The 13841-nt window shown below is 48.8% G+C and overlaps 2 protein-coding genes across 2 annotated transcripts; both read left to right on the top strand.

The window, feature by feature from the left end:
• Positions 1-793: 793 nt before the first annotated feature.
• On the top strand, positions 794-3192 carry K441DRAFT_673373 (uncharacterized protein; the record flags this gene model as incomplete). Its single annotated transcript, XM_067650641.1, has 2 exons — positions 794-912; positions 981-3192. 2 exons carry the CDS (start codon positions 794-796, stop codon positions 3190-3192), a joined length of 2331 nt encoding a protein of 776 aa, XP_067509363.1.
• Positions 3193-9226: 6034 nt separating this feature from the next.
• Positions 9227-13586, top strand: K441DRAFT_162334 (RhoGAP-domain-containing protein). The gene is made up of 8 exons (XM_067640261.1): positions 9227-9432; positions 9491-9521; positions 9625-10185; positions 10238-12667; positions 12720-12815; positions 12870-13079; positions 13136-13269; positions 13324-13586. Exons 1-8 carry the CDS (start codon positions 9355-9357, stop codon positions 13471-13473), a joined length of 3690 nt encoding a protein of 1229 aa, XP_067509364.1. The 5' UTR covers positions 9227-9354; the 3' UTR covers positions 13474-13586.
• Positions 13587-13841: the final 255 nt, after the last annotated feature.

Below are 13841 nucleotides of genomic sequence, written 5' to 3' on the forward strand. Positions count from 1 at the left end.
ATGATGTTCGAATGCGCAATGCAGAACCTGGTGGTAGGGGTGGGCGGCTTGGCACATAATTGAGCGAGCTTCTTGACGTGCTTTAGTGTTGGTTCTGCATTTCTATGCTAGCGACGATTCGATCGGGTTCTGCTCAGCCCCCCGCAATGTTGCAGGGTTGTCTGAAAAACGATTTGGCTTCGCCGCTTGAGGGATTATTCCGGCCGCCATTCAACTTCCGCTCATCAATTGAATGTGAGACACCCTCTGCATGCCCGCGATGATGCGTTCAGATGCCTTACCACCTCGAAGACCACCGCAGAGGCGAGGCTCGACGTAGCCTTAGTGAACGATTCCCCCATAAACACGATTATACACCCGCTCTCACACCGCAGACGGCTCGTGCCATTAGCACGAAGACACATACCCGGCAGACTGCGGGAAACCGACTTAACAGTGAAGTAGTGGAGGCCGCTGTTACACAGCATTATCCAAATAGCATGTATAGCGCTCTCATTCGCGTCTGTGCCGGCAGGCTGTGGCAGCTTATCTTGCCTGAGAAACGAATCAGTCTGTGCCGCAGACGAAATGCGATCTGAGCACAGCACTAGGCAGCTATGTCGCTACGCCCCACTCCTTACCCCTCCATTGCTGCTGAGGTATATGAAGGCTGGACAGCTTCGATTCTGGCATTCTCTTTTATTTTTTGAAGTCACAGTCAGGAATCATCATTGCTCTTATTCTTACTTGCTATACATCTCGATTAAACAAACAATATCCAAATAATATACAAGGAATCCTCCCTAAACCAATAATGGCGAAGAAGACGAAAAAAGCCGCAGCCTGCAAACAGTATGAGAATGACGAAGCTCCTTCAGACGAAGCTCCTGCGGAAGAAATGCCACTTGACGAGGATAACCGACCCGAGACATCGTAGGGCTGCTCTCTATTACCCAGACATTCCAGCTTTTTTGCATCCGCTAACTCTATGATGTAAACAGTCCATATACAACCCCAATATACACCCTTTCTGTTGGGCCAAATGGTACACCATACACTGTGCCGCAACATTTCCTCCAGCAATCCCCGAGTCTTTTAGCCTCAATGAAGAACGCATACTGGAATGGCAACAATATTAGTCTCCCCGAACTGGATGAGAGCATCGGCCACACGCTAGTCCACTATCTCCACACAGGCACATACCAGACACTGAAGCTTCCAGGCGTCTTGGGATCCGCTGCTAAGACTGAAGAGTACAGACGCGGGATTCTGGCCTATTTTGCTGCGAGGTCGTACGGCTTAGACGGCCTGGCAGCCTATGCGAAAGAGGCAATCGTGAAGTTCGATGGGGCTATGTCGATGTTCGAAACCCTAGATATCGTGAAAGAGTTATATCCGAAACTTTCGGACAACGAAATGTGGTTCTCCGTTTATCTCGAATCCAAGATCGAGGCGGCGTTTAAGTCGGACGAGACGCTGTTCAAACAAGAACGTTTCTTGACTTGTATTGGAGGACCTGCCGCTTTCGACAGGGCTCTGTTCAAGAGTATGGTGGAAATATACACCGAGAAAATCTTGATTATGGAGAAGCATGCGCTCGAACAAATGCTTGTTGGTGAAACCCATCTCGAAGAACTTTCTGCTTCTGAAGAATCCTCTGCCTCAGAAAATACCCCCGCTACCGAAGAACAATCTGCCTCAGAGGGTGCTCCTGCTCCCAAAGCACACTCTGCCTCGGAAGATGCTCCTACTGCCGAAGAACAATCTGCCGAGCTTACTGAAGATGCCTCCCCTTGTGAGGAGCCAGCTGCTACTGCCCCTTCTTGCGAAGACGCCATTCCCGAACCAGCCCCTTCTTGTGCGGTATCTGTTTCAAGTGAAGCACCCGATTCCGTGTGCGGGTTCTCGTTCGGTTCAGTGACGAAGAAAGACAAGAAGGGGAAGTCATCAAGCTGGGCCTTCGCCCAGCCGGATCCACTACCAGCGCCAGAGCCTCCGATAGAGCATTGTGATGACTCTGGGCTGCCGTCCGGCCCGGAGCCGGTAGCGGATATTGGGGTTGAGTGTCCAGCAGTATGTCTCGAACCAGAGCCTGAGTGCGAACCTGCAGCTGACCCCTGGGCCTTTTGGGGCTTGCCTAAGAAATCAAAGTTAGAAGGGGAGAGAAAGGTAGTTGAGCCTGAACCCGAACCTGAGCCGGCGCCGGTGCCGGAACCTAAACCCGAACCTGCTTCTGAATCTCCCAAGGACGATAATCCGTGGGTAGGAAGTGGTTGGGATGCCGCAATAAAGAAGAGAAAGAAGGGAAAGAAAGGTGCTGCTACGGCGGAGGTTATCAAAGAGAAAGCGGCTGAACTAACTCCCCCGTTTCTTGCTGAACCAGTCTCTTCTGCGCCTGCTGATAATAGCTGGAGCACCTTCGCTATGGCGATAAGGAAGAGCAAAAAAGGGAAGGGCAAAAAAGGGATAAAGGGGAAAGAGGAACCCGTGAAGGAGCCCGAACCGGAGCCCGAACTCGCTGCTGATGACTGGACTAGTAGTTGGGACCTAAGTAAAAAGGATAAAAAGAAGGTAGGGGGAAAAGGGGTGAAGGTTAAGGAGGCTAAACCGGCATTAAAGGAACCTGAACCTGAGTCTATACCGGAACCTGAACCCGAGCCTGTACCGGAACCTGAACCTGAGCCTATACCGGAACCTAAACCTAAACCAGTCGTTTTTCTAGAGCCTGAACCCGAACCGGAGCCTGAACCGGAGCCTGAACCTGCTGACGATTGGACCAGCAGCTGGGGATTAAGCAAAAAGGACAAGAAAAAGGCAGAACCACAAGTGGAGCTTGTTCCTGAACCTGAACCAGAGCTTGAACCGGAGCTTGAACCTGCCGCTGACGATTGGACCAACAGCTGGGAATTATACAAAAAGGGTAAGAAAAAGGCAGGAAAGAAAGGAACTAAGGTTGAGAAAGTCAAAGCAGAACCACAAGTGGAGCCTGTTCCTGAGCCTGAGCCTGAGCCTGAATTTCCTCAAGCAGCGGATGTGTCCGATATTGAGGAGAACAGCATGTGCTCTTCTGGCGCAACTCATTTTAAGAACGGCATGTGGAGGGATTGCAACAGATGCAGGACTTTTATACGCCACATGTTTGCCCAACTTGCAAATGAAGGGGAGTTGGATATGGATAGATATGAATTTGTCGATAGGAGGTTGCTAAATTGATTTCTCTATGCTGGGCGATTCGCGGTTTTATTGTAGTTTTTCATGGCTGGCGTAGTTCTTATCCAGTTTGGTAGTTCGGAATCATACGGAAACCGCTTAATTTATCAGAGTGGCCTTATGCTTGTAATTTCTAACTTATTGGCAGTCTCTTCGTGCATGATATTTAGGACATAGGTCTATCTAATATACTTGTACCCGGTACCGCGTGCGCTCTTAATGACTGAAGGACTTGTGCGCCAAATGATATCGAGGTATCGTCTCTAACCTGAGTTAACCCCGAGCTTTTATTATCTTGTGTGGGTACTTCTAATAATAGGTTACATATGGCTAGTCTAGGAGCAATCCCCTTTCCTACATTCAGGCAGCTTGGTCCGTTTCGCAACTATTTTTCCCTTGAAAGGATTTCATGTCTAAAGGTTCCAAATACTGTTAGCAAAAGCTCTCCATAGGCGTCTTATAGTGGTTGTAATAGCGAAAACATCTTACCGCAGCATTCGAAAATACCAACCAAACTTGTTACTCACTCTGCGTGAAGATGGTTGCATGGCAGCATGACCAATAGGTTTCTCTTAACTTGTCTTTTTACACAGCCGCAGCCTATGGGAATGAGTGGCTGTGAGTGGTGGAAGAAGCCATGCTGCAGTGATGGCAATAACTATATAACCATAATCAGCCCAATGATTCCGATTATTATATAATCAAAGAAAGTGATTCTGATTTGGTTATATAGTTATATTGATTACGTCTTTTAGGCACGGGCCTCCACGTGTAGATAACACACTTGCCCCAGAGCTTAGCTCCCCCCTAAAGTTCTACCTCTCCCTCTTTTTATTTCCGCTATTTCCGCAGTTGATTATATAGTTATATCTACATAACATAATCAGCAGGTGCGATTATGATTAGGTTGGTAATGTTCCTATATAATACAACATAATCGTAACTAACTAACTGATAATTGCCATCACTGCTATGCTGTCTGATTTACTTTCGAAATGGGACGTATTAGGCCGGGATATTTATTGTACGTTGCAATGAGTAACACTTTTCCATGTCATGTTGCACATAGCTTTACGGGATGGGGAAAGAAAACAAGGGGAAGTAGAGAGGTTTCGAATGTCATAGCCCAATTTATGGGAAGCTCATATCGAGATTCCTTGCAATAAAGCAGGGTTGGCGAGTGTCACGTTACACGGCTCCTCTGCCAACCTAAGATCAGGTCCTGCCTTAGCTCTAGGCTATTTGGCTTGGCCACTTGTGGGTTACTCGGGGTAAGTGATAACCTATATCAATGGAAAATATAGCCGCTCACTGCATGGATCCAACACCCCTCAACACCAAGCCTTGGACGGCTAGAAATTTACACTCCCGTATCATGATGCTCACTGATAGTAACGGCGGAAGGGAAAACGGTACCCCGAACTCGGCGGCCATGTGGTGCCGTGTGATAAGAGGATAGTCTGACGAGCCACCGACCGATGCAACGAAGTACAGGGACAACGATGTGTTCATATCTGCATAATAACGCAGCAAATAATTCCTTACAAGGTGTATGTATTCGTGTCTTTTACTCCTCATTCTGCTCGTTATTGCTCTGCAGTCACTTGTAGAACTCTGGGACCCCTTAAAGATATACGGGTACTTAGAAGCGGTCGGAGACGGGAATCTTAGATTACTAGAAAAGCCTGTCGAGCAAATCCAACAAAAAGAGATAAGGTTGGCAGGACGTTGAGGAATTTTGCCCAAATACAGAAACAGCTCGTGGTCATGCTAGGGGTCTACAGGATCCACCTCAACCTTGCTGTGCCCCGCATAACAGGGGTATTTGGCAACCGGCTGTTGTCACGGGCATAATTTAGTGTCTCGTACTGGAGCTTAATTCGCCCAAGCTCGTCCTTTTAAGGTAGACGTATTTTAGATCAAGGACCATTTAGGATTATTAATTTCTAAGAGCAATAATTTTACTGAAAAATACCAGATGAGGAACTCGTGTGTAGATTAATCTATGAAGAAAAAGAGACCATATATATATACAAGAGGTGGATGAGTCATAGACACCCCTGATCTAACCCTAATACAGTAGTGATCGACACCAGGTCAACAGTTTCAGGATGAAGCCTCTGTGGCTTTAGTCATCGTCAAGCCACTTTCGCGAGTGCACGATTACGTTGATGGCTGAAAAGTTGGTTGCAAGGGTGGGAAGAAAGAAATGTCGCGATCTTAGGTGGCTGATTAAAAATGGGATGGCGCCATCAGCAAATCCCGGCGTCCTTGCGGAATCCCGAGAACACAATACCAAGACTATGCGATCTTTGCAAGCAAGATGCGGAGGCCTGCGGAGATGGTTATGGTTATCCGCTATACGAATCCACTCGCGTGTGGTATAAAAGATATGAAAGAGTATAATCTAGAGACTTTAGATATCTTCTGAGTAAATCAAGTTTGCTGCTGTGATCTTATTGCTGTTGCCCCAACACTCTAGAATTTCCTATTGCTTTCAAAAGGACTACATAATGACGATACAATCTGTCGCTGTTCTCGGAATAGGTAGGCCAAGGCTAGGAATGTTCTATTCGAATTGACTGACAGTTCTGTGGACCGACGATGTTGCCCGTGAGACTGTTCAAGCGCTCATCGATGCCTCTTTTACTGTAACCGTGTGCTCTCGTTCGGCATCTAGTAGTTCCAACTTAGGTCTCCCAAGCTTGGTCTTAGTATGAGTGGCTGATTACTAGTCCTAGGCCTCGCTTGCAGCAGCCTTCAAAGAACAAGACGCCATTGTCGAAGCCTTTAACCCTGCTGTAGCGGAGTATTAGAAAAACGTGGTTGAAGCCATCAAGGTCGGAGTCCAGCATCTCATTACGCCTGACTTTAGTAGTGAAACTTCTAATGAGCACGCAGAGGAGCTGATCATCTTTGAGCCAAAGATGGGAGCCTAAAAACATCTAGAGGTGAGGGTACGAGAGGCTAAGGTTGTATGGACGGCTGTTATCGTCGGAACCTTTTATGACTGGGTGAGTGGTTCAGTTTATGCTCAGCTATTCCGTTCAAGCGAAGCCGATGCTCCTGTATAAGCGATCGAAGAATTGACGATCAAATTGGACAGGCATTCGAAAAGGAGCATTTTGGATTGATGGCCGTCAACGTTCTGTCACCGTATTCGGATCTGGGGACCAGAAGACTAGCATTTCGTCAATTCACAGTGTTGGCGCTGCCACTGTCATGGCATTGAAGAACCCTGAGAAATTTAAGAACCGCCCTGCTTATTTTGCAGATTAGTCGGCTAGTACGAACAAGTTGATTGAGATACTGAAGGGTGTATCGAATGGAATGCCAACCAAGTCCTCGTGGCCACGTTGTTCGCTGAGGCGAAACGGATGTGGGACGAAGACACGGCAAAGGGTGTGAAGGAAAGGCTGAGCACTAAAGCGTATCGGTATTTGGGACGTATGGATCTTTGAGGAGCAGAACCGATACGGAGGCGATTTTAGCGGAAAGGTCGAGAAGGGGTGGGAAAAAGACGTTAGAGAGTTGCATGAAGTATTTCAGAACCTGTTGGAAGAGTTTGAAATCCGATAAGGGTGACGACTCTAGCTTCGTAGATGCTGATCATACGTGCGGTGTTCAATTCCTTGTCTTGTTCAAAGGAATGAGCATATTACCGTTTCGCTGGTTATGACCGTAGCTCACCCCCGCACTCCCGATAGGAGAATGTCATGCCGAGGCAAGGCCAATGGAGGCTAAAGGCAGTTTATGAAACATGAGTCTTTAATTCTATTGTGCTTATGGAACCGATTTTACTTTGGACGACTTATCCTCTGACCTAATTTGGACGACGAAGATTGCTTAAACTAGGTAGTACTTGAATTTGCGTGCAGAGTTTCCTCGACAAAAGAAATTACGGTGCTGTCATGCGTGGAACTGGGCATGCGACCGAGTACTTGGAGCAGGGTGATGGTTGCCCAATGTTTCCGGGGTATCAAATTCAATTTGAACTGGAATATTCGTGCTTGATGACAGGTTATCAGCAAATAGGAGCAGAAAGCATAATAGAAATTAGAGCTCCGACTGTAGGACACGAATTAAACGCTATGGCACTACATAAAACCCACTTCGATGCAGAAGACCGGTCCGACCCGAGTGGTTTGACAATTTGCTACGAGTTTAGCTTCGAGGGTTTGGCATTTCGGAATGGTTCAAGGCACCAGGTAGCAGCAGAGCCAGTCTGTTAGCCGATTTAATGGGGTTACTCCAACTCATCAGCGCACTCATTGTCGTTTTTAGAAGCTGGCAATTGGCAATTTGTATTGCTATGTATGAAGAATAGCATGAATCCCTCTTCATGTGATTTGTGGTGCCCGAACAAGCGAAGAAACCTGACCTGGGGTGCTCCTGGTGCAATTCGCCCTTCATTTGAAGCTAAGTTGCTGAGCGGAAGTATTTGTGGTTTGGATTATTCCCGAGAACCAGGTACTTCCGCTCGGCACGATGAAACAGGACCCGTGAGCCACAGCGTGTCTCACGGCATCTGTCAGGTCTGTTGGTCGCTGATTTATCCGGGTGCGGGGGGTCTTGAACCGTCTGAGAGGACATGAGAGTAAATGGAGTTGCAGCTTGGTGGAGAGAGAGGGATGAAAAGACGGGTAATCTTTCTTTATAGGTGTTGAAGAATTGGGGTAAAGCTTGGCACAGACATGCTTTTAGCGATCACTGCCCTAACGGCATCGTCGAAGGAAAGCGGACACGTGTTGCGGCATCTGTCGTTGTGCTTTTCTGAAACACACCTCCATTTACTTGACGGCTGAGTTGTTTTAAGGCCTGGGCACAGAGCTGACGCCCGCAGCCAACGGCACTGCTCTGCCGACAATGCTGAGGGGTGTTCCTGCATTATTCTCGAATAACTAAACTATGACAGCGATGAGAGGCTGACGGCGGCGAACTGCGTTCACAGCTCGATTACTCTCTCCATAAGAAAAATCTATTTTTATCCACAAGCCGCCTTTTGACTCCCATTCGCTCCCACTCGCTTCTCAATGGGTGGGAAACGTGATGAGAGCGAGCTCGTCGTGTGGCGGTCCCTGGCGTGCGCTTGGCTTGCCGCGCTGGCCGTGGGCTTCGAGCAATTGCGGAATAGAGCTATGCGAGAGGAAGGCTCACCAAATTTCCATGTATGTCAGAAGGAAGCCAGGAGCGCACGGAGGGTAAGTCGTCTGAGGAATGACAGCTCAATAGCTCATATATAGTCAGCAGCTCTTGATGCTCTGAATATGCCCGCCTGCTGGAACGGGGAACACGGTGTGACGATGGGGTAGGAGAGTTCGTCAGCGCAATGGTGCGATCTTCGATGTGGAGCCGCGAGAGGAGGCTTTGGTCGCTCTGATGTTCTCTCGGCCGCCGACTAGTTTTTAGGCTGGCGCTGCCGCGTTGAGTACTGGCCAAAGCGCGGCTTGTCCTGTTTCATGACCTCCCGGCAATGGGTGTTGTGCTGCGGCTGAGCTGCGACGCTGGTTGGCAGATGCAGATGCAGAGGCGTGCGACCTCCGCGCCGTTCAAGCTTCCTTTTACTTTTTGTCCCGCATCGAACGTAGCACAGCTTGGGGCGATGCTCTGGAAAGACCCTGGGCGCCCCCCATACCCACCGTTTTGTAATTGCGTTACTGCTTCCCAACGCTGCTCGTGGTGCATCGGGGCTTTGTCGCCAAGTGCGGACCCTGAGCAAAAAGTGGCATACACGCACTGCCAGGAATCCCGGCCTCCTAGGTCGCCTCGCACTGGCCACAGAGCCCGGCCTGCCCATTGGATACGCCTCCCACACCCTCTCCCTCAAGAGCCCTGTCATCCTGAGCCATACTTGAGGGGGTCGAATCGACCGTGGAGGCCAAACGACAACTCCATAACCAATCCATAATCAGTCTCTACTATCATCTAAAGCTGTTGTTACTCTTTTGTCAGCGCGAGGTTTGGGTGATTGTCATGCGAACGCTCGCCATCGTACTTCCGTCCGTCCCCCAAGTCCGCCCGTCGATCTCTACAGGCCTTCACCATCCTTCGTATCGCCTGCATTTTGCTTGCAACCACAATCTCGAGCGCAGCTGTGGCCTCTTCGCTCAACGACACCGACCGGCCTTCGTTTGATAGCCACAACTCCAGCCATTCCGGCGCGATATGGACTCCCCAGGCGCATACCCAGAGTCTCCTCTGGACCAAGATGACGTTGTCTATCCTTGCAAGGGCTGCGGAGAGGTATTCACGAAGTCCTTCCGAACATACGGAACTGCGTTTGCTGACTGCCCGTTAAAAGATCCTGGAGGAAGGAAAGGCATTCGAATTAGGTATGTATCCGGGCTATGGGCCCTCACACACTTTCACGCAAGGCAGCTCGTCACTTTCGCTGCTGCGTGTGCACCTCAACCAATATATCTAACGCTCGTGCAGCTGGAAACCGATGGCATATCGATTGCTTCCGCTGCAACACCTGCGGCACTCTTCTCGACTCCGACGCGAACCTCCTCCTCCTTGGCGATGGATCCCTCATATGCAACAACTGCACATACAGCTGCAATCACTGTGGCAACAAGATAGAAGATTTAGCTATCCTAACGGGTGACCAGGCTTTTTGTGCCAATTGTTTCCGCTGTCGAAACTGTAAGCGGAAGATAGAGAACCTTCGATATGCGCGAACATCACAAGGTATATTTTGCATGTCCTGCCATGAATCACTCATGGCTCGACGACGGAAGAAGTCAAAGAAACCGCCCGCAACTTCCAACGGGGCAGCTCCTATATTGGATAAGTCTTTGCCTGCACTGCCACCTAATGCGGTTCCACAAAGTGCTTTTACTCCGGATATGGATACTCCTCCTTCAGAGGTGTACTCCGAGCCGCCAACCACCGACGTCTCACCCCGGCCACGAGGTTCTAAGTCGAGAAAGGATGCTTCTCCAGCAAACTTTCAGCGCGATGCTTCACCGGCCTCAGTTGACGAAAGTCGTAAAGGCATGTCATCTCCGTCCAAACATATCTTTACACGTCGCTAATTAAGCTGCAGAGAACATAACCCTGCCCGCCAGCACTTATAAGGAAATAGTACAGTCCGATCCATCTGACAACGGTGATGATGGCATACTGCTACCCTTTGCGCTCGATCCGAATCCTGCGCCAGGGCCATCACCGCTTGGGAAGTCTCGGAAATACAATGAAGGCCCGGTAGAAACGGGTCACAGCAGAAACGCCGGGTCTAAATCTGGGAGAGATTACTTCAATCGACCAATGGGGAACACAGCGCATAGAGACGTTCTCGGGGAGAATCGGCCAGGGTCGTCGAGGTCAACATCTACAGAAAGAGAAAGGCAAACGCCCAAGGCTGCATCTGTACCGGCGCCGCAACCTGCAAGTCCGCACATCGCTTACCAAGAAAAGGGTCGAACGCCTTCAGATAACTTGATAGACTCCATTCGGAAGCGGAAAGAGCCAGTTCAGCCTCCTTCGTCAAATGCATCTCCAATAGTTGGCAATGACAGACCTCGAGTGCAACACGCTAGTTCTCCTTCAGCATCTGCGGTTGCCTCAAACCAAAATGATGCCTTCAAGCTTCAAGAAGTACCGAAATCAAAGAAGTCTGGATCCAGAAGGGGCTCTAAGTCAGAGGCACGTTCCCCACCACAAGGCTCACCTTCTATGGATTTGACCGGCAGGACACTTAGTCCACAAATTGATTCGTCACTCACAGCCTCCCCAATTCCCCTGGATCCATCGCAGTCTCCTTTAGACGAAAAATTGAGAGAAGAATCTCCAACAACATCTCATGCATCGTCATACAGCTCGACTCAGAAAGTAGAGCGGCCAAAGCGGGAGGACTCTCTTGGTGCCCCTTCTCTCAAAACAACAGTCTCGAGAAAAGAGGTACTATCAAGGTCGTCACCTGTCACACCTACAGGGCCTGCTCACGAGAGGAAGTTATCCACTAGCGGCAATTTGACCCAGCTTAACGGAGGTGTCACGATCTCCAGCCCTATCGAGTCTCCCACCTCAAAGAGTATGCTTGACGTGCCAGCTCCGCCTTCTCGATCGGCTGGTCGCCCACCCCCACCTGGATCCGCTCCTGTCAACGAGTCCTTCACTGCGCCTCGAGCTCCACCACATCCACCACCACCTCCCCACAACCATAAGCCCAATGAGTCGATCAGCACAGTTCAAAGCGATCATTCTCACCACCCTCTCTCGCCTGTTGGACCTTTGCGATACAGTGCCCAGGGAGATTTCTCTATGGATGAGGACTTAGCACGTCTTTTGATGAATCAAGATATGGGTGACAAAGATTCTTCAGTGCTACGCCGGGTCTCAAACGCTGTGTCGAAGCACGGGCGAAGTTTCAGCGACAGAGGTTCTCGAGTATCTAGTTCGTATAAAAAGTGGCCAACGAATGGGTCTATTGACATCAGCAGTCCCACGATGGCTTCACCAGATTCGAAAGAAGAGAATGTCAATCTAAGAAATGAGCTACGAAGGGCACAGCAAAGGATTGCGGAGCTTGAAGCTGAGAAAAACGGGCTTCAAGAGACCGTTAACAGTGCAGCCGATATCAAGCAAGCTAATACGATGTTGCGGGAGAAGCGCAATACCATGGCAGTTTTGGACACTCAGCGAGAAATGGTTATTAGGGAGCTCGAGATTATGACAGAGCATTTAAAGAAAGCCAAGGAAAATAATCAATCTCTGGACATCAATCAACTCAAATCAGATATTCTTCGAGATTTTGCAGCGTCAATACAGAAACTGAAAGATCAGCTCAGTGGACAAATCGAGGAATTGATTACAAAGCGCACGGACCTCACCAATGAGATTTCGAACTTGATCCAAATGAAAGACAAAGGATTCCAGGAGTACGAGGCTTTGAGTGCGCAAAATAGCAAGCTCTCTAACATGAACCGAGATTTGATCGAGACAATCCAAAGGTCCCTCAAGGAGAATAAACAACACAATGGGAATAACTCATTTGATGGTGGACGACCTCCAGCGAATGGGTTGGGCATCTACCACCCACATCACAAAGGGAAATCTGACATTTCTATGGATCTTCAGCAAATGGGCCCTGAGAGCTCGTACCCGAACCTTCTTCAGGAAGCTGATGGTGAAACTACTATGATCTCCGCGCCCCAAGTCGTCAATATCCGCAAAGGGAAGCCGAACAAGTTCAACTGGAAGAAAGGTGGCCAAGGCCTTGCCAAAAATGTAACGAAGGGCATTAAAGGTGCTTTCCAGTCGGACCCTCGTCGTGATGATCAATACGGCCCCCTTACTGGTACCCCTTACGCATCTCTTCCGTCTAATTCTGAGACTTCTTCAACTGCAACAACAGTAAGGTCCAACAACGATTCCCAACGTGGGTGGTTTGGGCAGAAGGGCAACACTCTTAAAACGGACCGATTGAAGAACTTGAACAACAGCAGCAGCAATTTGGCTGGCGAACACAGTTCAGGTTTGTCAACAATGTTCGGATTATCCCGGCTTGTAATACTGATAAATTCCAGTGTTGTTTGGTTCCGATCTGACCGCGCGGTGCGATTTTGAAAAGCGCATGATTCCCAGCATCATCAGTCGGTGTATTGAGGAAGTCGAATTAAGAGGCGAGTTAATACTAGTTAAACCCCAGCGTCCAAGTGTTTAACATTTGTTTTTAGGTATGGATATGGAAGGTATCTATCGAAAGAGTGGTGGCTCCGGACAGGTTAACACTGTCCGTGCTGGCTTCGAGAAGAATGGTGACTATGATATATCGGATCCTGATCTAGATATCCATGCGGTCACATCAGCCCTCAAACAGTATTTTCGGAGATTGCCGGTCCCGCTCATCTCTTTCGATGTGTACGACCAATTCTTGGATGCTGGACGTACGTTTTACCTCAGTGCTACCCATCAAAATCGCAACTGCTAACAATTATCGTAGAAATCCATGATTCGGAAAAGAAGGCCGCGGCTATGCTTGCTGCTGTCAATGAGCTTCCTAGCTCTCACCGTGACTGCCTCCAATTCCTTGTCTTCCACCTTTCTCGCGTCATCCAGCATGAGGCTGAGAACCTTGTAAGTCTTATGTCCTACCGATAATCCGACCAGCAGTACTAATATTTATATTAGATGACCCCACTCAATCTCGCCGTGGTCTTTGCTCCGACCATAATGCGCCCCATGTCTATCGAGCGTGAAATGACCGACGTACAGCAACAGCGCATCGCTGTGCAAGCTCTCCTCGAGAATCACAAATTCATCTTCGGTTCTGATGACTGAACCCGTATCCACCCCCGTTCAAAATTTCTTCATTATTTCTTGCATTGGCGGCTTTCTGCTTCCTGTTAACTCCATAACTCCCTTGTAGTCGTGCTAGCCTTTTCTTGGGCTTTTACGGATTCCTGCAAACCTTGTTTTTGTAAATGCGCAAAATTTCGGATGTTCATATACCACCTGTCTCACTGCGGCGGGAAGCGCTGCTTTATGAATTTTGCCGGCGCTTTGAATGATTGACTTTTGTCTTCTGCTTCTTTTAACTACCTCTCAGATTGTGGTCTGCTTCTGGATCGTGGTTCTACCTAGCGAGTACCCCTTGGCGAATTTGATCTATGATTTTGATGTTGTTTTTTGGGAATTGGAACTGCTCC

The sequence above is a fragment of the Cenococcum geophilum genome (genome assembly GCF_001692895.1).
Source record: "Cenococcum geophilum 1.58 unplaced genomic scaffold K441scaffold_3, whole genome shotgun sequence".
Classification (NCBI taxonomy): domain Eukaryota; kingdom Fungi; phylum Ascomycota; class Dothideomycetes; order Gloniales; family Gloniaceae; genus Cenococcum; species Cenococcum geophilum.